This window comes from Clinocottus analis, unplaced genomic scaffold (genome assembly GCF_023055335.1).
Source record: "Clinocottus analis isolate CAN_PGR_092001 unplaced genomic scaffold, fCliAna1.0.p SCAF_19, whole genome shotgun sequence".
NCBI lineage: Eukaryota > Metazoa > Chordata > Actinopteri > Perciformes > Cottidae > Clinocottus > Clinocottus analis.
In genome coordinates, this window is record NW_027175920.1 from 15,008,868 (window position 1) to 15,029,211 (window position 20,344).

General features: G+C 43.3%; 1 protein-coding gene across 3 annotated transcripts in view; it reads left to right on the forward strand.

Moving 5' to 3' along the window:
* jmjd1cb (jumonji domain containing 1Cb) overlaps window positions 1-7,019 on the forward strand; it is a 97,211-nt gene extending 90,192 nt beyond the window's left edge. For 2 of the 3 annotated variants that reach the window (XM_068583968.1, XM_068583969.1), the window contains 8 exons: window positions 96-264; window positions 355-445; window positions 889-1,019; window positions 1,299-1,421; window positions 1,921-2,060; window positions 2,173-2,334; window positions 2,836-2,967; window positions 5,143-7,019. In XM_068583968.1, the coding sequence (XP_068440069.1) occupies window positions 96-264; window positions 355-445; window positions 889-1,019; window positions 1,299-1,421; window positions 1,921-2,060; window positions 2,173-2,334; window positions 2,836-2,967; window positions 5,143-5,235 (1,041 nt within the window). In that variant the 3' untranslated portion in view covers window positions 5,236-7,019. The remainder of the gene's footprint in view (window positions 1-95; window positions 265-354; window positions 446-888; window positions 1,020-1,298; window positions 1,422-1,920; window positions 2,061-2,172; window positions 2,335-2,835; window positions 2,968-5,142) is intronic. The other variant, XR_011077869.1, reaches the window with a different exon arrangement.
* The last annotated feature ends 13,325 nt before the right edge of the window (window positions 7,020-20,344 follow it).

The window sequence follows — 20,344 nt, forward strand, 5'->3', positions numbered from 1 at the left end:
ACTACCAGCAGCAGCAGTAACAGTCGTCATAGTAACTGTGCTGTTAAAAGTCCCGAGTGATAACAGCGTCCATGTGTTTGTGTATGTTTGTCAAGCCTGTGTTGGTGTCAGGGATCCATAAGAGGCTCAACGGCGGCCTGTGGAAAGCTGACTCCTTTAACCAGGAGTTTGCAGACCATCAGGGAGACCTCCTTAACTGTAAAGACCAGGTGGTGTCCAACTCCGGGATCAAGGAGTTCTGGGATGGATTTGAGGACATCACCAGTAAGTTGTTTGATCGATTAGATAGCTGCTGAGATGATGTCACCACAACCTAGGATTCAGTGACTAACTGAAGTCTTCTTTCCTGTTCAGAGCGGCCCAAGTCCAAGGATGGAGAACCGATGGTCTACAGACTGAAGGACTGGCCGTCTGGGGAGGAGTTTATGGCCCTCATGCCCTCCAGGTACCCAAATACACTTCAAGAACAGCTTCGCCCTGGAACATTTGCTCCCTTGTTTTTTTGGGTCCAGTATTGAGGGAGAGCGCCGCAGACAAACAGCAAAACAGGCTGCAATGTAATCGCTCGGGGCGAACCCTCACTAATCAGATTGTTCTAAGTGTCTGACTACATTAGGGGGAAAAAAACAACAAAGAAATAAAATGGTTTTTTTTCTTTTTCTGCTGTGCTCTCCCTCAGTACTTGAGCAATTTCAAAAATAGTTGTCAGTAAATGTCATTGAGACACAAAAACTTAAAAATAGGGTTAAAGAATACCAAAGTGACCTTTTACCCCATGAACGTCAACTTCTAATTTGCAGAACATTTGCTGATGATAATAATGAATTTCATGAGAATGGCTCTGTGGAAGTGATAGTGAGCCCATCTGAAAGAGCTGTTTCTTTGCAGATATGATGACTTGATGAAGAACCTGCCGCTGCCAGAGTACTCGGATCCAGAGGGCAACCTCAACCTGGCCTCCCACTTGCCTTCTTTCTTCGTCCGGCCCGATCTGGGGCCCAGACTGTGCTGTGCCTACGGTGAGGACGGGCATGGGCAGCAGCACTGATCAGGAATAGATTAAATAGCGTCAGAGCTCACAAGATGAGATTAAGTTGCCCTAGTTAACCGATACATCTACACCTGACAAACATCTGGATCCTGGGGTTGACCCGTTGAATGATCATTCCGCCCATTTACAGCTCAAGTTCATGTTTGTAATTCAGAACGGTTTGATCGGATCACCAAAGAGTACATGTACATGTTCCCTGTAGCCCCGCGCGGCCCTTCTTATGAAGCTCTTGTTTTCCTCCCTGCAGGTGTAGCTGCGTCTCAGGACCAGGACTTCGGGACCGCCAATCTCCATGTGGAAGTCTCCGATGTTGTCTCCATTCTGGTCTACGTAGGAGTGGCGAAAGGCAACGGAGTCCTGTCCAAAACTGGTGAGGCTTCTTAGAGTCCGTTAAGTGACTGACTTGGGGACCGGGTGAGCTGAATACCGCGTACCGGAGGGAAAGGATCAATAACGAGATGAAGGAATGAAGTAAGGTCTCAGATTGCTTATTCTAAACTGGACCCTCGAGAGGCAATGATGTTAACAAGATGCAGCTAACTACGCTTTCACCAGTCTTTGGGACTGCTGCATCATGTGAAGTAAACACTGAACTTCAAATGAGGGCATTTTTGCATTAAGTAGTTATATAAATTATATATATTTCAAGAATCAATATAAAATGTATCCAGTTTAGTCATTTATTCAGCAGAAAGACAAACATGTCAGTTATCAGGGTCTTTTCTACGTATCATCGTTAAGTGCATAGCAAAGCTTGTGGGAGTGTCGGGTGGATGTGACATAGTAAGCAATTATTTCATAAAAACAAAGTAGAAAATCAATTACTTTAGTGCAGCCTCAGAAATCTGTGTGTGTGTGTGTGTGTGCAGGAGTGCTGAAGCGTCTGGAGGAGGAGGATCTGGACGACGGGGTCCGAAAGAGGCTCAAGGACTCCAGCGAGACCCCGGGGGCTCTGTGGCACATCTACCTCAACAACGACATGGATAAAGTCAGAGAGTTCCTGCACAAGGTCAGCACTCCGATAAAGATAACCAATGGCTGTTTTTTAAATGCACATGTAGCGAACTCCACCTTATCACCGCCTCTCTCTCCCCCCACCGCCTCGGCTCTGTACGGAGCAGGGATCGGACCCAATCGTGGACCAGGACCCGATCAGAGAGCAGGGCTCGTACCTGAGCAGGAAGCAGCGTCAGCGGCTGCTGGATGAGCACGGAGTCCAGGGCTGGACTGTGGTTCAGTTCCTGGGGGACTCTGTACTCATACCAGCAGGGGCCATGCACCAGGTACATTTGTTGGAATCTGTGGTGACAGGCTCTTTTAGGACCTTATTGAGCCTATATAGCATTTTATTTTATTAAAAATAAATCACCATTCTTGTGAGCTGTTTTTATTTTAAGATTTACATCTTCGGTAGGCACCAATGGGCTTAGAGCGTCGCAGACTGCACAGGGCAGTACTAAGAGACGGGTACAACCCTATGACCCCGGTCTTTTAATGGGACAAAATATTGATTTATATCAGCCTTATTTTTAAAAAGATTTCTGCTTGTGTTGAATTGAAATTATACTACATGCTTCTTCACAGCCCTTTTTAGTCTTATTTTAATATATAAATGAATGCGCATTTTGGCACCATTGAATGCCGCAAATCACATGTGGGCTGTACTTTACATTTCTGCTACATATATTCTTTTATGATAAATGGATGTTTTCATAACCTCACAATGCTGTAGCTCTGGAGGTCAGTACTGTGTCCTCACGTCCTCTCTCTGTCCCCTCCGTCAGGTCCAGAACCTCCACAGCTGTGTCCAGGTCATCAATGACTTTGTGTCTCCGGAGCACGTGGCCAACTCCTTCCAGCTGACCCAGGAGCTCCGGCCTAGTAAAGAGGAGGTCAACTACGAGGATAAACTACAGGTGACCTGCTGTCATTTAACGCGGCATTGCTGAAAACTGAGGCGTTTTTCATGAGAGTAGTAGAGTTGCTCTCATGTTGACATTGAGTGTGGGGTTGTGGCAGTGCAGCTTAAAGGAAGAATTCAGGTGTTTTAAAGTGTGGTAGTACGAGCTACTTCTCCATAGTCAGTGTGTGACTACAGTGGATTTTAGAAACTGACAGGATTACCGGCACGGGAGCAAAGCAGTGTACTGCTGTGGAAGTATGTTAGACGCCTAAAAAGAAATGTTTTGTGCTCAGTGCGTTTGGGCTAGTTTGGGCACAGTATGTTCACCGGGTTTTGTTGCAGAGAGATCTCTGACGTGTAGCCGAAGCCGGTGAATAGATCCAGATTTCTGCTCTCGTCAAAGAAGTCGGACTAACCAGAGTTTCACAATGACACAACAAAGGAACCGATGGAGGCAGCAGTAGAGCAGCGGCTGTGTGTTCTGAGAGCTACAAATACAGTTTTCTCCCAAAGGAGTCTGGAGGCTTTTGGCAAGACTACAGACGACGGCTTCAGTTCCCCGTCAGAAAGTTCTGTCTGACAAAGTAAACATGTGAGAAGATGTCTAAATAAAGTGTTCACTTTAACTGATTATTTTCTCCAAACTCAATATACTGTCGGTAATACTCTGATTATGGAGAGGTAGCGCATGATAATAACTGTGTCTTTATTAGTATTAGTACAGTGATGAAAAGTCAGTCCAGCTGTTAAAGCCGTCTAACAGCTGTGATAAGAAACAGATGTCTCTTCACTTTTGAGAAAAGAAGAGGTCTCGTTCTCTTAAAACACATTTTAAAACACAAATGCTTGTGGAAGAAACAGGATGCAATTAAGAGACGTAAGAAGAACCGTGTACAGAGCGTGGCAGAGAGAGCATCAACCCTGTACCACACAAACGCGCCTGGAAAGTGACATCATCATATGATTATACAAAGGGTGCTTGGTGTTATTAAAATGTTTTTTTGTTTTTTTAAAGCACGGCATGTCTGAGGCTTTTACAAATACGCTCGATGCATTTCTAAATGCTTTTTAGGAGGTCTTAAAAATGTACATTGGAGTATTTCAGAGTCTACCCTACGAGACACAAAGCCACATTTTACAAGTCTTTTCATGAAAGCCGGTGACACGCAGCCACAAACCGCCGGCCGGCGCTCGTTTCTGTGACTCGCTGCAGTCCGTGAGCGTCAACCAGTCGTATGTTTACGTTCCACCCTGCTGCGTCCCGGCGCTACGCTGTTTCTTACTGCTATTTGACCACTTAACCTGCTAAAACTATTTCAAAGATAACTACAACAAATGAAGAATCGAAATGACATCAAGTGTATAACACAAAACAATTACAACCTGCCAGAGCTACTGTGAACTTTTGATAACATTTTCACACTGTGTCACTGGCTGTGTGTGATGCCTAAAGGCCAGTATGACCAGGACGTGTTGAGGACTGACTTGAGAACAAACAGTGCCCTTTCAACAGTAAAGGCTGATTTATACTCTGGTTTTACGCAGAGACGCAAGCACGCAAGACACGCATGGACCCCCTTGCGTATTCAAATCAGCCATTTTGCGTGCTTGCGTGCGTCGCCCCAAATTTCTGATTATCCGCCAAAGCTACGCGAGCCGTACGCAGCCCGCAAGGCTGTGATTGGTCTGCTAACCACGTCCTTTCTGAGTCACGCATTTCTGGCTTCATAGCATAATACCTCTGTTTTTAAAAGCCATCGCAGAAACACAAACAATGGATCCTGTTGAAGAACGTTTGGCTGAAGAGGTCCGCAAATATGAGCATTTATAAAACCCGTCTGACGGAGTATCAGGACACGCAGATGGAGGTAAATTTCTGGAGGGAGATATCGGTGAACGTCGGTGTGCAGGTCGACTCTACGGCCGTTACGCCACCTATGAAAAACACACGGGAACTATGAACCAAAACGAGTCTGTCGATCCAACTGCGTGGTCAGTCGCAGTTGTAATTGCAAGAGTATAATTCGCCCTTAACGCTGCGGGTTCAGTTCAACACTTCTGGTACAGCGCATAGTTTTCACTTCTGGGTTGAAACGGTAGAACACGGTAGTGATCACAACGGTAGTGACACAACCGTTGTGAAATCAGTGCATCGATGACAACTTTTCCTCCTCCTCCTCCTCCTCAGGTGAAGAATATCCTCTACCACTGTGTGAAGGAGGCGGTAAACTCCCTGAAGAGGAGCGGCTCTGAGGAAGACGACCAGGAAGAGAACTCATGACACCCCCTGAGCCTCGTCCACGCCTTCCAGAGAGGGACCCAACCCCTGCCGGCGCCTCATGCCTCGAGCCGGTCACGTGACCTGTGGGGACCTCCCGGCGCGCGAGGCGTACCCGCATCGCATCACCTGCAGGTGGCCAGTGAGAGGCACGCCCCAAACCTTCATTGCCAAAAGAAGGAGGGGCCACTGGGCTGCCGGATTAAACCTCAGCCACCACACGCCTCTGTGTTTCACACACTTACAGGGAGGACTCTGGGAAACAGAGGACAGCGTGCAGGTTAGGAAGCCTTATAAAAAGACACTATGCTGGAGTGACACGACACTACGAGCCTCTACTGAAACTCTTTAGTGTGACTGTTGGCGTTTCCATGAAGACTCAGGCTGTCCTGTCGGATGAAGTTCACAGGTCAAAGGGCGGCAGAAGACGCCGATGGAGGCGACGAGCTCCGCACCGCTGTGGTTCAATCCCCGTCTGTAGCAGCAGCCAACAGGACGTCCTGGAGAGAAGATGTGGCTGATTAGGACAGCATCACCAGCAGCAAGCAGCAGCCGGATCCAAACCTCATCTCTGCTGTTTTAACAAAAAACAATGGAGAGGAAAAAATAAATATTAGCAGGAGAGGAGAAAAAAAGAAAATGCAAAACGTAAATCTCAGTGGTTTCGAGCAGCGAGCTGTGCTGCTTCCTTATTTGTTGTTCCGTCTGTAGTTTGTCTGTCTTTGTCCTTTATTTCCTTCTTGTTCTATTTGTCTGTTGCTGTTGTGTTCTTAATTTTTCACACAAACATTTGTTTTGTTTTCCTCTGTGAAGATGTATTTATTTTATAGCTGTATGATACGCAATGTTAATGAGACAAAAAAAACATTCATGTAAATGTGACTTGTACAGTTTTATTTTTGTTTGTTTCTTGAGTATGTGGTTTTCAGTTGTAATACGGCTCTACTGTGATGGAGGACACACACAGACACGCACACAAACACACACACACACACACACACACCAGCTAATGCCTGTAACTTTGGGAAATGTTGATGCTCTTCAGTCCTCATGCCATAAATACTTTTTTTTTTAATGAACTGCCAAACTATTGTAAAGCCTGTGTAAAGTTGTATTATGTAAAAACAGAACAAAATGGATTATACACTTCAGCATTTTATGGGGGGGAAAAGTATTTGCTGTAAAATGGAGACATTTACAGAAAAGATGTAATTTATTTAAGAAAAGACTGACTTGTCCTGTTTTTTGTTTAGTTAAGATTTACTATGGTGAACTTTTAAAGTTAAAAGATAAATGATGAAAATGTTTACTATAATATGTAAATATATACATATATATATATATACATATATATATATATATACATTCACTGAAGTATTTTTTTAAAACATGGCTTGCTTCAATTTCAAATTTTAAAGTGCAAGTGTTACATGCTTTGTACATTGAAGTTCAAAAAGGTTTTACATTTTCCATTAAAATGGATTTATCAAACGTTTGGTGCTGTTATTAATAAATATGAGACGAAGGCACTAGAAACTCAAAAAGGCCTCACACAGCTCTTCTCATTCTTTGGTGTTTCATGAGCACTATGGTCGACAGCAAAGCTCACAAACCAGAACCTTTTCGCCTCATGGATGCAGTCATGGAAATAATCCTCAAATCATAACCACAGCAAGAGAAAACCAAATATATTTCCTGTTGCACAGTCATATACTGTATCATCCTTTTCTTTTGTCCCATATCAAATGTAAGCACACATACTGTCATTACATTAAAGAAGGGAAATGTTGCACATCACATAAAAATAAATGAATTTTGATCTATAACTTTTTTGTCAGGGTCAATAAACAAACAAATGAATGTGAAAAGCACATCTATCCAGCTAATTTAGTAAAAAAAGAATATGTGAATACAGGCAATGCTCAATCATAAACATAGTTAAAAGTAAATGGGAGAGCTTGGGGGGAATAAAGGTGAATGATGTGCTATGCATTGGATGTGTTCAGCTGAGTTGCACTGTTTGGTTGTCGCCACTAGGTGGTGGTGTTATGCCATGTTACTTATGTTTGCGATGAAGACTTCAGCCTTCATCACACCAGAATCAATGCAACCAATCAGAGCAGCCTTCTTTAGCCCACAATTGGAGGACACAACCAATCTGTTACATTATTATAATTTTGTATTCAATAAATTGAACATGTACAATTTCAGAAATTGAAAGGAGCAAACGGCAAAATAAATTAATTTACAGTTAATCCAACAAGTCAGAGGGGCAATCGAAGAGAGAGAAAACGACAAACAAAAGAAAGACAAAGCATAAAAAAAGACACGATTGTGTAATTACAACGCAGGCCGCTACAGTTCTCATGGCCTTATTTTTTTTGGAACAGCCTTTCAGAGTTTATATATATATATATATATATATATATATATATATATATATATATATATATATATATATATATATATATATATATATAAAGATATATATATATATATATATATATATATATATATATCTCTTTATATATAAATATATCAAGAATAATAGAGAGGTACTGAGATACTGAGAAAGCAAAGGAAAGAGAAAGACAGAAGGAAAGAAAGAAAGAAATGCTGTGGACAAGAGAGAAAGAGAAAACAAAGACTGAGAGTAGGAATTAGAGAAAGAGAGAGAGAGGAGAGAGAGAGAGAGAGGGATATGTATATATATATATATATATATATATATATATATATATATATATATATATATATATATATATACATATATGTATATATATACATATATGTATATATTTATATATGTATGTATATATTTATATATATGTATATTTATATATATATATGTATATATGTGTATATATATATAAATATATATATATATATATATATATATATATATATATATATATATATATATATATATATATATATAAACAAAATCTTTGTACACAACTGTGCAAAAGATACAACTTTATACCTACATTTTTTTTTATTTCTTGAGAACATGCTTTGCAGGGTAACACTTATGTAGAATCCTGAAGGAAAACTATGATGTTATTTGTGAGACAACATTTATGGGGCAATGACCAAACATTAATCCAAAGAATATTCTTTACAAAGTCACTCCAATATGTGATGACATAAGGTTTGAGATAATTTCACACTGAAAGAGAAAACAAATAGCTCGGTTATTATTCTTATTGGTGAAAAACACATTTTCCCACAAGGTTTGTCAACAATATGAAGCAGGGACACATCAGCTGGACAGAATCACAGACCCATGCGGAATAGCTTTCGTTACCGAAGCGTATTCCATCCCCTGGACAGGAACGTTGAAGTGTAAAATTAAATCGGCATAGGTCATTATAAAACCTTTATGGTTAATCAGCTGATTCACCAACAACATGTTTTTGTCAAACCAATGTTTCAGAAAAATACTATTATTTCTACATAAAATATATCCATTGTTCCAGGTATAATATTATTGTGGTGAGAAATTGTGCTTATTTATTAATTTCCATGCCAACAAAACCTGTCAGTCTGATCTTTAATTTGTATTTTATTGATTTTTTAGTTTATAGGCAAAAGGCAGGGGAATAAAGTTTAAAATTTTTGAATGAAGTTTCACATCGAAGAATCGTTTTTCAGGTGGTCGTGGGGAAAAACTGCTTGCACGGTCCCGTCTGTGCACACGGACCGGAAGATGCCCCTCGGCGAAGAGGTTTTTCTTTTCCGGTTTATCCATACTGTTCCGTGCGGTCGTTTCACGTGCACCCGTCTGGTTTTAATGAGCGCGGGTTCTGAGGCTACTTCAGGCCCAATGCCTGTGTCCCCCTTTAGGCCTCAACACTGGACCCCTCAGGACTTACTGACATCACCTGCTTAACGGTTGAGTGTTATTTTTGGAGTGCAGTGAGTTGGAATAGGAACATAATTCAATGCTTCTGATGTGTAAACATCATGATGAATCTCTTGGGGCCCCAGGACAGAATGATTTTTACTGCTGCTTGTGACCGTGGGTAGCTGCAACTTACGTGTGAGACAGACTTGCCTGAAAGCCGAGTGTCCAGCGGGAGGTCGACACCACAGGATAAGCGAGCAGACATCTTAAGCAGGACTTGATCTCCGCTCATGCAGAACCTTCTTCAATAAGATACTCGTCTTCAATGAACTGAGTTAATGACGTCCTAGCAGACAGTGAGGGGAAACCCGGCCTGCGCTTCTCCCTCATTTCATGTTTTCTTTCTGCTGTGACGTGTTTGCTTTGAAAAACTGGAGGTCAGATTTGTGCTGTTGTGTATATGCTTGTGTATGTGTGTGTGTGTGTGTGTGTGTGTGTGTGAGAGAGAGAGAGAGAGAGAGAGAGAGAGAGAGAGAGAGAGAGAGAGAGAGAGAGAGAGAGAGAGAGAGAGAGCCAGTGCTGACAAGACTAATGCTGGGATCAGCTCCCATTCATACTTCCAAAGCTGAACTGAAAACACACATATTATCTATCCTCTTGCACTCCATTATATGAGCTGAAACTGTGCCTCATGGAACTGTGTGTGTGCGTGCCCGTGTGCATGCGTGCGTATGTGTGTGTGTGTGTGTGTGTGTGTGTGTGTGTGTGTGTGTGTGTGTGCGTGTGTGTGCTTGACAGGTTAACTGGAGTACACTGAGGCAGAAGTTCACCAGTGAGTTCAGACAGAGGTCACTCTCTCTCTCTCTCTCTCTCTCTCTCTCTCTCTCTCTCTCTCTCTCTCTCTGTCTCGCTCCTCTCTCTCTCTTTTTCTAATTCCTACTCTCAGTCTTTGTTTTCTCTTTCTCTCTTGTCCACAGCATTTCTTTCTTTCTTTCCTTCTGTCTTTCTCTTTCCTTTGCTTTCTCAGTATCTCAGTACCTCTCTATTATTCTTGATATATATATATATATATATATATATATATATATATATATATATATATATATATATATATATATATATATATATATATATAATTCTACCTCTCTCAGTGTTAATGGCTATTTAGCAGAATTCATTATAATGCTTGTTTTCCAATTACAACAACTGAGGTGTGTGTGTGTGTGTGTGTGTGTGTGTGTGTGTTTGTGTGTGTGTGTGTGTGTGTGTGTTTGTGTGTACGTGTGTGTGTGTGTGTGTGTGTGTGTGTGTGTGTGTGTGTTTGTGTGTGTGTGTGTGTGTGTGTACGTGTGTGTTTGTGTGTACGTGTGTGTGTGTGTGTGTGTGTGTGTTTGTGTGTGTGTGTGTGTGTGTGTGTGTGTGTGTGTGTTTGTGTGTACGTGTGTGTGTGTGTGTGTGTGTGTGTGTGTGTGTGTGTGTGTGTGTGTGTGTGTGTGTGTGTGTGTGTGTGCCCTCTCTGTCAAAGTACAGCTAGAGGAAGTGTCTTCAGGGTTCATCCATAGGTCACTTGCAATACAACTCCGCCCACTCATACACACACACCCACACGCTCACACAAATGCATACACACACACGCACGCACACATGGCACACACACACGCACACATAAACATAAACACACACAGTATAATGCATGGTAGTCATTGATATTTGGTCAGTATTCTAAACTGGACCATTGTTGTAACAATAGCATGTGTTTGTTGATCGGTGACTTGATGAATTGCTCCCAACAAAGATGCCTGCTCTGTGTGTGTGTGTGTGTGTGTGTGTGTGTGTGTGTGTGTGTGTGTGTGTGTGTGTGTACGTATGTGTGTGTTTGTGACTTTGAGTGTGTGTCTCTGGTTACAGTGTTCCGTGTGTACAAATAGGAGCTGCTCTTCAAAGTGAGACGAGGCGTCATAAATCGGCCATGTCGACAGCAGGCAGCTTCCCGCTGCTCCTCCCCGTCTGAGGCTCGAGCAGAGCCACGAACAAGTGGTGGCCCCCGGGACGAGTACGCCGCGGAGCGCCACATGTAGCTGGCGTCAACTGTGCATACCTGTGACTCTGAAAAGAGCAATAGCTGCAGTAACGAGACGGCAAGCATGCGAGGCCTCCAGGTCAGAAAGTAGTCTCCAGTAGGGGGCGCCACTGTTCTAAAGGGACAGGAGAGAGGGCCCTGGAGCAGGAGAAGCCTGAGGGGAGGGAGTGAAAGTGCAGCCCCTTCCGTATGAAGTGCCTTTGAGCAAGGCACGCCATCCCTCACTGCTGCAGTGGAGCTGCTCAGACCCCTCTAGGCTCAGGGCAGCTCCAGCTGGTTAAAGGTTAAAAATAAGACCAGTGGGCGTGTCCCTCCAAGTGCAACCCTGATACGGTTCAACGAATCACTCCCAATGTGTCGGAGCTCCTCTTTTTTTAAATCAGAACAAAAACAAAAAAGGTAAAAAAGTTGTCTCTAAAGAGCATTGACAGTGTTCAGCTTCAACTATTTTTGCAATTATTAGTGCTAGTATTGTTGTTGTAATTATGTTTTCAGATAATGTTGTTACAATCACAACCGTTATTGTTGTTATTATTATTATTGTTATAGCATTATTGTTATAACTTGATGTCAGATTTGTGGAACCAGTTATGATCATATTTGGATGAGATAGTGGAGCTGAAGAGGAGCAAGGCCCAGCACGGTCCGGTTAGCAGCTAACGCTAGCTTGGTAAGTGCATTGTAAACCATAATAACTTTAATTTACTATCACTATCACGATCAAGAAGAAGAAGAAGAGGTGCTTCTTCTTCAGGTGCCTGAGGTGCTTCTCTCACCTTCATCATACCTCTGGTGGAATGAACTGTGAGAAATCTCTCAAGCCTTGATGTCCACCTTTGAGTAACCCCAACAAACTGCCTTTAAAAAGAAAAGTTCATAATCGAATAACCAGATGTTGAATTGAATATCATTATTTTAAGGAGAGTAAAACTGTAGAAGTGAGAGATCTGTGTGTGTGTGTGTGTGTGTGTGTGTGTGTGTGTGTGTGTCTGTGTGTGTGTGTGTGCGTGCGTGTGGTGTGGGGGGATAGCTGATATGGCTAAGGAGAGGTAATGGGGCAGTGGGCGTTGGATGTCGGGTGGGGGTTAAGGCTACGTGGAGAGCTGGGGTAAGATTGGGGTGAAGGTTTAAGTTGAGGGCAGAGGGGAAAGAGAGGAGAGGAGGTGTGCGTGTGTGGTGTGTGCCTGCGTGTGTGTGTGTGTGTGTGTGTGTGTGTGTGTGTGTGTGTGTGTGTGTGGAGGAGGGGGGGTGAGCAAGAGAGAGAGGGGGTTTAAGTGAAGGGCAGACGCGAGACTGCCTGTGTGTTTCTGCCCTCTGAACGACCCCCTCTACTTCTACACATAACATAAACGAGAGGCTCCCATCTTAGCATGTGTGTGTGTGTGTGTGTGTGGGGGGGGGGGGGGGGGGGGGCGAGAAAGGAAAGCAGTACAGGTGAGAGTCTTGTTTGTGACATGTGCATGTGTTGAGGTCCAGGCTGTCACATATCCCAACATTTATGCATCTCCTGCAGTGATGAGCTATCATCACTGCTATCATCAAGTATCATCTTTGACTTGTTGGTCGACGCATTCACAAGCTGAATAAATGGAAGCTTAACAATAAATGAAATATAGTCCAAAGCTCCTGAACGGCGAGTCCCTCGCCCATAAGGGCCCTACTGTCACTGTTACTTAAGTCCAAAAAGAGCTCAGGGACATTCTTTGGAGTGATGATTTTGGAGACCGGAGAGTCTAAAGTGAGGTCAAAACAAACTACGGAAACAAAGACAACACACACTCCATAATGTCGCTCAGGGCGAGTTCCTCCACTATATCTCAATTAATAGTAATTTGATGCTATATTAGAGCTCACAGTTTCTTCCAAACAGTTCATGATAATGAACACACACACACACACACACACACACACACACACACACACACACACACACACACACACACACACCTATACTTCCTCCCCTGTCCTGCAGTGCTGGGCCTGCAGCCATGAAGCAGACTGCCGGCTTCACGCTCCACAACGTTTTATCGTAACATTCTGCGGGATCTGACTCCAGCTGGCAGCGAGGCCAGGAAGGACAGGTGTGGCAGACTGTGAGTGGGCGGCGGCCTCTGTGTGAGCGGAGGATTTGTAATAGAGAACCTGCTCATGCTTACTGACGCCTTTGTCTGACAGCGAGACGAAGGATGAGGTGGAGAATGAGTAAGAGCACTGGCGTCAGACGGACAGATTTTGATTGAAGAGAACACAGTGACTGCTTGTTGACGTGGAAGTCTGCTCACAAACTCATCAGACTTAAAGTCAAGCTTGTAAAGTGAGTTTGTACTGTGACGTCATACGAGGAACTGTCATTAAAGACAGACCGCTGCGGACAGGCAGGCCCCACTCACAGGCCAGTATGGTACTGCTCAACTCAGTGACCTTTGACAAATAAATGCTTTGCGAAATGTGAGAGTAATAGAAGGGGTGCACTAAGCTAAAAGAGGCAGTGTAACTTGCCCTCATTTTGTTGTGTAGAATAGAATTATTGCAGAAGTTGTCCCGAATGTCAGCTTGTGGCCTCCAGGCCCTCATTTAGAAATCCCCTGATTCCCCTTATTTCTCATTATTGAGGTCCTCTTTGAAAGGATTGGGTTAGATATTGTGGGTCCCCAACCTAAGAGTGCTCGGGGGCATCAGTATATTCTGGTCCTGGTGGACTATGCTACCCAGCATCCTGAGGCTAAACCCCTCGGGTCACTAAAGGCCTGTGCTTCCTCCTAAAGATCAAGCACCTCAGAACATAAGTATACCACCCTCGAACAGATGGAGTAGTATAGGTTCAACAAGACTCTTAAAATAATGTTAAGGAAGACAAATAAAAGAGATGGCCGAAACTGGGACCAACTCCCCCCTCCCTTCCCTACACACCTGATGTTTGCTGTTCGGGAGGTTCCCCAAGCTTCTACAGGCTTCTCACCTTTTGAGCTCCTGTACTCTTACAAACCCAGGGGGATCCTGGACCTTGCGAAAGAATCCTGGGAAAAACAGCCTTGTCCTCACCGCACGGTTACTGAGCATGTGGAAGCCATGAAAGACGTAGTGAGTACCATTTATCCTCTTCTTTAATCCTAGTCAGAAAGCACAAGGAAAAAGCTCAGAAAGAACAGTGAACATACTACAACCGCCCTGACAGCCTTAGAGTTCAGGTGAGGAGACCGCGTCCTGGTACTGGTACCCACTGCTGAATGTAAGTTTTTAGCAACTTGGCAGGGACCCTATTAAATTATTGAAAGACTGGGAGAAGTGAACTGCAGAGTAAAGCAACCAGGGAGGAGGAAACCAGAACATCTGTACCACGTAAACCTGTTGAAGAAATGGCACTCTGCAGGAGTCCTATTAAGCTGTTTACCCCCAAAAGACACTGGAGCTGCATCAAGGGAGGTCATAAAAATATGACCTGATCTGTCCCCTCAGCAATGACAGGAGTGTATGGAGCTAGTGGACCGTAACCGAGAGGTGTTCTCAGCTAAGCCCGGCACAACGCACCCTGCAATTTGCCCAAGGTACAGAAGGTGCTGGAAGCCTTTTCGTGAAGCAGGTCTCACGGCCAAGCCCAGCAAGTGTTTGGTTAGTCTATAACAGACCAAGTACCTTGGATACACAATAAGGTGGGGCCTGGTCAAACCACAAGAGGCCCAATTGAGGGCCATCCAAGATCCACATCCTGTAACAAAGAGACAAGTCTTATAGGTCTGGCAAACTACTACAGGCGCTTTGTTTCTAACTTTTCTGATCTTATTGCCCCATCTAACAGATCTAACGGCTAAGAGACAGCCCCGAATGATGAAGTGGTCCCAGGAGGCAGAGGCCTTCATGAGCCTCAAGAAAGCCTTGTGTTCCCATCCCATGCTCGCAGTCCCAGACTTTAACAGGGAGTTTGTGGTGCAGACAGACGCCTCAGAAGTGGGTCTGGGGGCGGTACTCTCCCAGGTACAGCAGGGGGAGGGGCACCCATCCTCTACAGTAGCAGAAAGCTATTGTCCCATGAGAAAAGTTACTCCACACTAGAGAAGAGTGTCTGGCAGTTAAGTGGGCCCTCGAAACCCTTCGCCTTTACCTCATTGGGCAGACATTTACACTGATCATGGACCATGCGCCTTTGCAGTGGATGGCAGGAAATAAGAAAACCACAGTCTACTGACAGTTACAGTCGGGTAACAAGGTGGTTTCTCAGCCTTCAAGCTTTTAATTTCTGTGTTGTTCACAGGGCAGGGAGGAACCATGGGAATGCAGATGCCCTCTCACGACGAGATGTCATGCCATTTCTTTTCCTTCGGAAGCCTCAAGCCAGTGGAGGGCGAAATGTGATGTCATAAGAGGAATGGTCATTAAGGTGAGGTACATCCCCTCCCAGTGGTTGCAGCAGGGACTACAACCAGCATGACATCAAAGGTATAAACTACAATTCCCAGTCGTCTCAGCAGTGCAGCCATACCCAAAGCTGCTGCCCAGCTGAGAGGAATGAGGCTGATGACCCTGGAGCGAGCTGGTGTGAGGGAAAGCCAAGGACAGGAGGAGTGGAGAGGGGAGTTGGAGATGCATTAAAGCTGTTTTTTGTTTTGTGCAACAACCTTTGCTAAATACAGACTTTTGAGTTGACAAACCCACTGTTTGTCGTCTCGCTTTCTACACCCACGCCTCACCTCCTGATCCCGACCTCTTAACTCTTATCACAGTACTTTCTTTCTTGTCCTCAAACAAAGTTCTCTTTACATTCAGTGTTTCTCACTAAAACAAATGTATTCTTGAGTTTTAACAAACACGTTGAATCAATTTCCTCTCTTATAAAGCATTAGTCAATTTCAATACTGCATCGTCCACGTTTCTATGTTAATGGCCTTTGTCGGGCCCTTGCAGTCACTCAGTAAGGCATGTCTTCTAAAAACATCGTCTATGTTCGAAGCTCTCCTACTGGTCAAAGCTCTGGGGGGTTCCTTTAATGTTGCACCAAAAAACATGTCAAACGTTTATATGTTTGGGTATATTTTTTCCCAATCTTCAGATTTTATAGTCAACATACTTTGCAAGTTGCTGCAAAGGACAATGATGTTTTTTTTTTGTCGCTATGGCCTAGGCAGCAATGTGAGGTGAACTCTGTTTGACCGTGGAGGAGGGACTCAAGTTCAAATGTTACGTAATCTCAATGAGGTCCTGTAGAGAGAGAGAGAGAAAGAGAGAGAGAGAGAGAGAGAGAGAGAGAGAGAGAGAGAGAGAGAGAGACACACACACGCACACACACACACACACACACACACACACACACACACACACACACACACACACTACATCCTAAAACACAGAGTAGCTTTTATTCAAACACCTCTCACAAGTCTTTGTTCTTGGTTCTGTCTCCTGAAACACATATTTTACTTTAAACTCTTTATTGTCTTCTTGATAGCTGAATGGAGTGGCACAGGAAACTAATCATTTGATTTCTGGGATTACACTGGAGCTGAATAGAAATTAATAAATGCTGTCTGACAAATGAGGTTCAGTGGAAGGCCCAGTACACGTTGTTAAAGTATGTACACATAAACATATCCATGGTAGACTGTGTACCACATGTGTGCTGGAAATGGTGCATATGAACCAGGAGGCAACCTGCTGTTATGCAGAGTGAAAAGAGTGAAATGAAAATAAATAATGACTTTTATAGATCAAGTGCTGTTTGCCTGCAGGGTCGAGCCACACAGCAGGCATTGACTCAGAGGTCTCTCCTCCGCAGGAGGAGTCGGACACGGAGGAGCTTCTTGGGGCTGCGGACCAGCACAGCTTTGCCAACAACAGCGTCACACAGGAAGTGACACGACAGGGCAGCAAATGGCATTCCAGTGGGTGGTGGGAAGCCATGAGTGTAATCACCCGCACATCGCCATGTGCTCTGCTTTCTTTCCTTTTTGTTTTCTTTCACTTTTTTGATGTCGTAGACACTGCCTGTTTTTTTCTTATTATTCTTAATATTGATCAAAAGAAGACATGTGTCCTACTGCATTTTAACTGAACAGAATTGAGTATTATTGAATGTTTTATTTTCAGATTCTATTCATTATTTATTCCATGTTTCATCTCAGACCAGCCCAACGTTTTTTTTTTTTTACTGTAAGTGCTCTTGAAGTCCTTTTGTAAAAAATGGACAGCAAAGTTATATTTGCCCTCCTCCCTGTGACTTTAAACTTTGATCTGATCGAGATCGAGACTTCTGTGATCCCTAATGACGACTGATGAGTCACATTGAAGAATGGAAACAAACTCCTCTCTGCTTTTATTGCCACCACAACCTCCTCCTGCAGTGTTGAAGCAGAAAAGAAAGTGTTACTCTTACATTACATTTCCCATTAAAACCCTAATTGACAAGAGAGGCCTCCAACTTTAGGTCAGACAAGTAAATCTGCATGTTCCAACGGCTCATTCAAAGTGTATGAATTCAAACCCGAGAGGCTGTTTGGTTTATTGGTGCATCCAATGAAATATCCTCGATATCTTTGTTTTTACACATTTGAAACACTATTGACCAATCTTTCAATGACTTTATTACTTTGCTATAGTCTATGAACAATACTTGAATTAAAATATATTTCTATTTACAAACTGTGTGTGTGTCTGACAGAGCAGGCGAGAGAAGTGTGTGTCCACACCCTGCTGTGTTAACCTTAAAGAACTGTTGCTGAACTCTGCATGACTGTTGTCATGAAACAAAGTTGCACACACACACACACACACACACACACACGCACACACACGCACACGCACGCACACACACACACACACACACACACACACACACACACACACACACACACATGCATGTTTTGGGGTTCCGTTAGTGGCACATCTGCCTTTTTCATGACCACATTTTGTATTTGAGTGTGTGTGTGTTTGTGTGTGTGTGTGTGTGTGTGTGTGTGTGTGTGTGTGTGTGTGTGTGTATGTGTGTGTGTGTGTGTTATAAACATGGGAAGTGAGTGTTAGCAAATGGTAGTTCCTGCACTGCGCTGCTGGTACGTAGGCTTCGAGCCTGTAGTCAGCACTTAGCACTCATCACTCATTCGTCATGGTAACGACTGCGGCGTCAACACAACGAGCTGCATGAATACCTGAAACCGTGGGGGAGTGAGAATCATTTACAAAACTGTTACTAAATGATTTGTTTATATGTATGTGTCGGTCACAACAAACAACTTTCTCATGTAGTTATTCTTACGGCTTCAGGGGCCAGCATCAAATAAATAAAGGTTCATCCTCCGGGAGCAAGAGTGAGCTCAGTGAATTTCGTGACAAAATATTAAGTTTGACACTTTTATTTACCGAGAGCTTGTTTGGAGACGGAGAGACACGACCACCATTAGTTTCTCAGTGAGGAATTTAAAACTAATTTAAGGTCAAACTGGAGCTGACAGGCTAGCTGGACTGTTTTGCATATTAAAAAGTACATTATCAAACATTTTTAAGGAAAACAATAATAATATGAACAACTCAAGTTTAGCGCTATGTTACTTTTGGCCTACTCATGTGTTACGTTCACCGACAGCGTCAAAAAGTAACAACTCAAACTATACATAAGTGGCTCTACATTTGTACCAAATAACATCTGGTATTGATCATTAGTTTTTTGTGCTATCTTTTAAAATTACATTTATTCTAAAAAAAATAAAATTTTGTACCGGCTTCTCCCTCATTCACTCCCCCAGACTGTGCTTGTGTGTGTCACTGTATTCAGTCAAGCAAAGTATATTATATTTATTCTCCTCCGGAGTATTAATACTGCCTGACATGTAGATGCAACCATGTATAAAGAGAAGCCATCACACACACACACACACACACACACACACACACACACACACACACACACACACACACACACACACACACACACACACACACACACACACACGCACACACACTCTGTATGTAGCAGATTGGAATGTGAACTGTTAAACACTGGGATGATCATCCAGGGGTCACACAGAGGTTTAAGTCTAGAAGTGGCGCCCTGCTGTCTTAACACACAGAGACCCACACTTATAATACATGTACACTGGAAGACACACACACACAGTTTGAAATACACATACACACACACATACATATCTATTAACATAAACACACCCAGAGATAGAGACGGAAGGCCTAGACCGAGATCATTTTAAACCTTGTTAATCTGTCTGAACACACACACACACACACACACACACACACACACACACACTGAAGTTAAGGTGTAAGGTAAAGTAGAGATTAAAGAATGTATGGAAAGGGAGAGAGAGAGAGAGAGAGAGAGAGAGAGAGAGAGAGAGAGAGAGAGAGAGAGAGAGAGAGAGAGAGAGAGAGAGAGAGAGAGAGATGATGGATGGAAAGAGGGATAAAATCTGATAAAATCAGGAGGAGAAAGGGGGTAAGAGGAACTGATGGGGACGGGGGACGGGGGTGGGGGGGTAAAGGGGTGTGGGGGGGGTCGGATAGATATTAAAGTGGGAGAGAGGAAAGAAGAGAAAGATGTACGGGAAAAGGAAGAAGAGACGGGAGGAGACAAAAGACCCTACCTGGCATCGAATCTGTCACATTGCTGCTTCACTTTGTTGAAGTGCTGAGCTTTGTGCTTCCTGGTCTCTCAAGGCTACTGCTTGATGGAGTCCAGTCATGTTTCTCTTGTGATTCATAAGGATTCATAAGGACCCCTGTATACAATTTGGGATGGGACAGTGGTTCCCAGACTGTGGTACATAAGAACCTCTCTGACAGACCAATTGCACTCCCACGGGCCCAAGTCCTTCCCTTAAAACACTCAAACATTCATTTAATCAAATTGTATTTACAGTTACAGTTCACTATTACATTGTAATGATGAACATTAGTTAATGAATTCAATATTTATTGCTGAACTAGAATGTGGTTGGGCGCGACGTCTGACATAGTATAAAGATAAGATAGGACAGAACTTTATTAATCCCAAAGGAAATGATTGTAAAAGTTTTTATCAGATTATAACAGGAGAATAGAAGATAACAATGTTACAATAAAAATGTAACATCAACAAGAACAAGTATTAAGCGTAAACAAAAATAATATTGACACCATTGTAAAATAAAATACAGCAGCGAGAGTACCTTAAGAGTAAGGTAAAAATAGAAAATGTACAATAC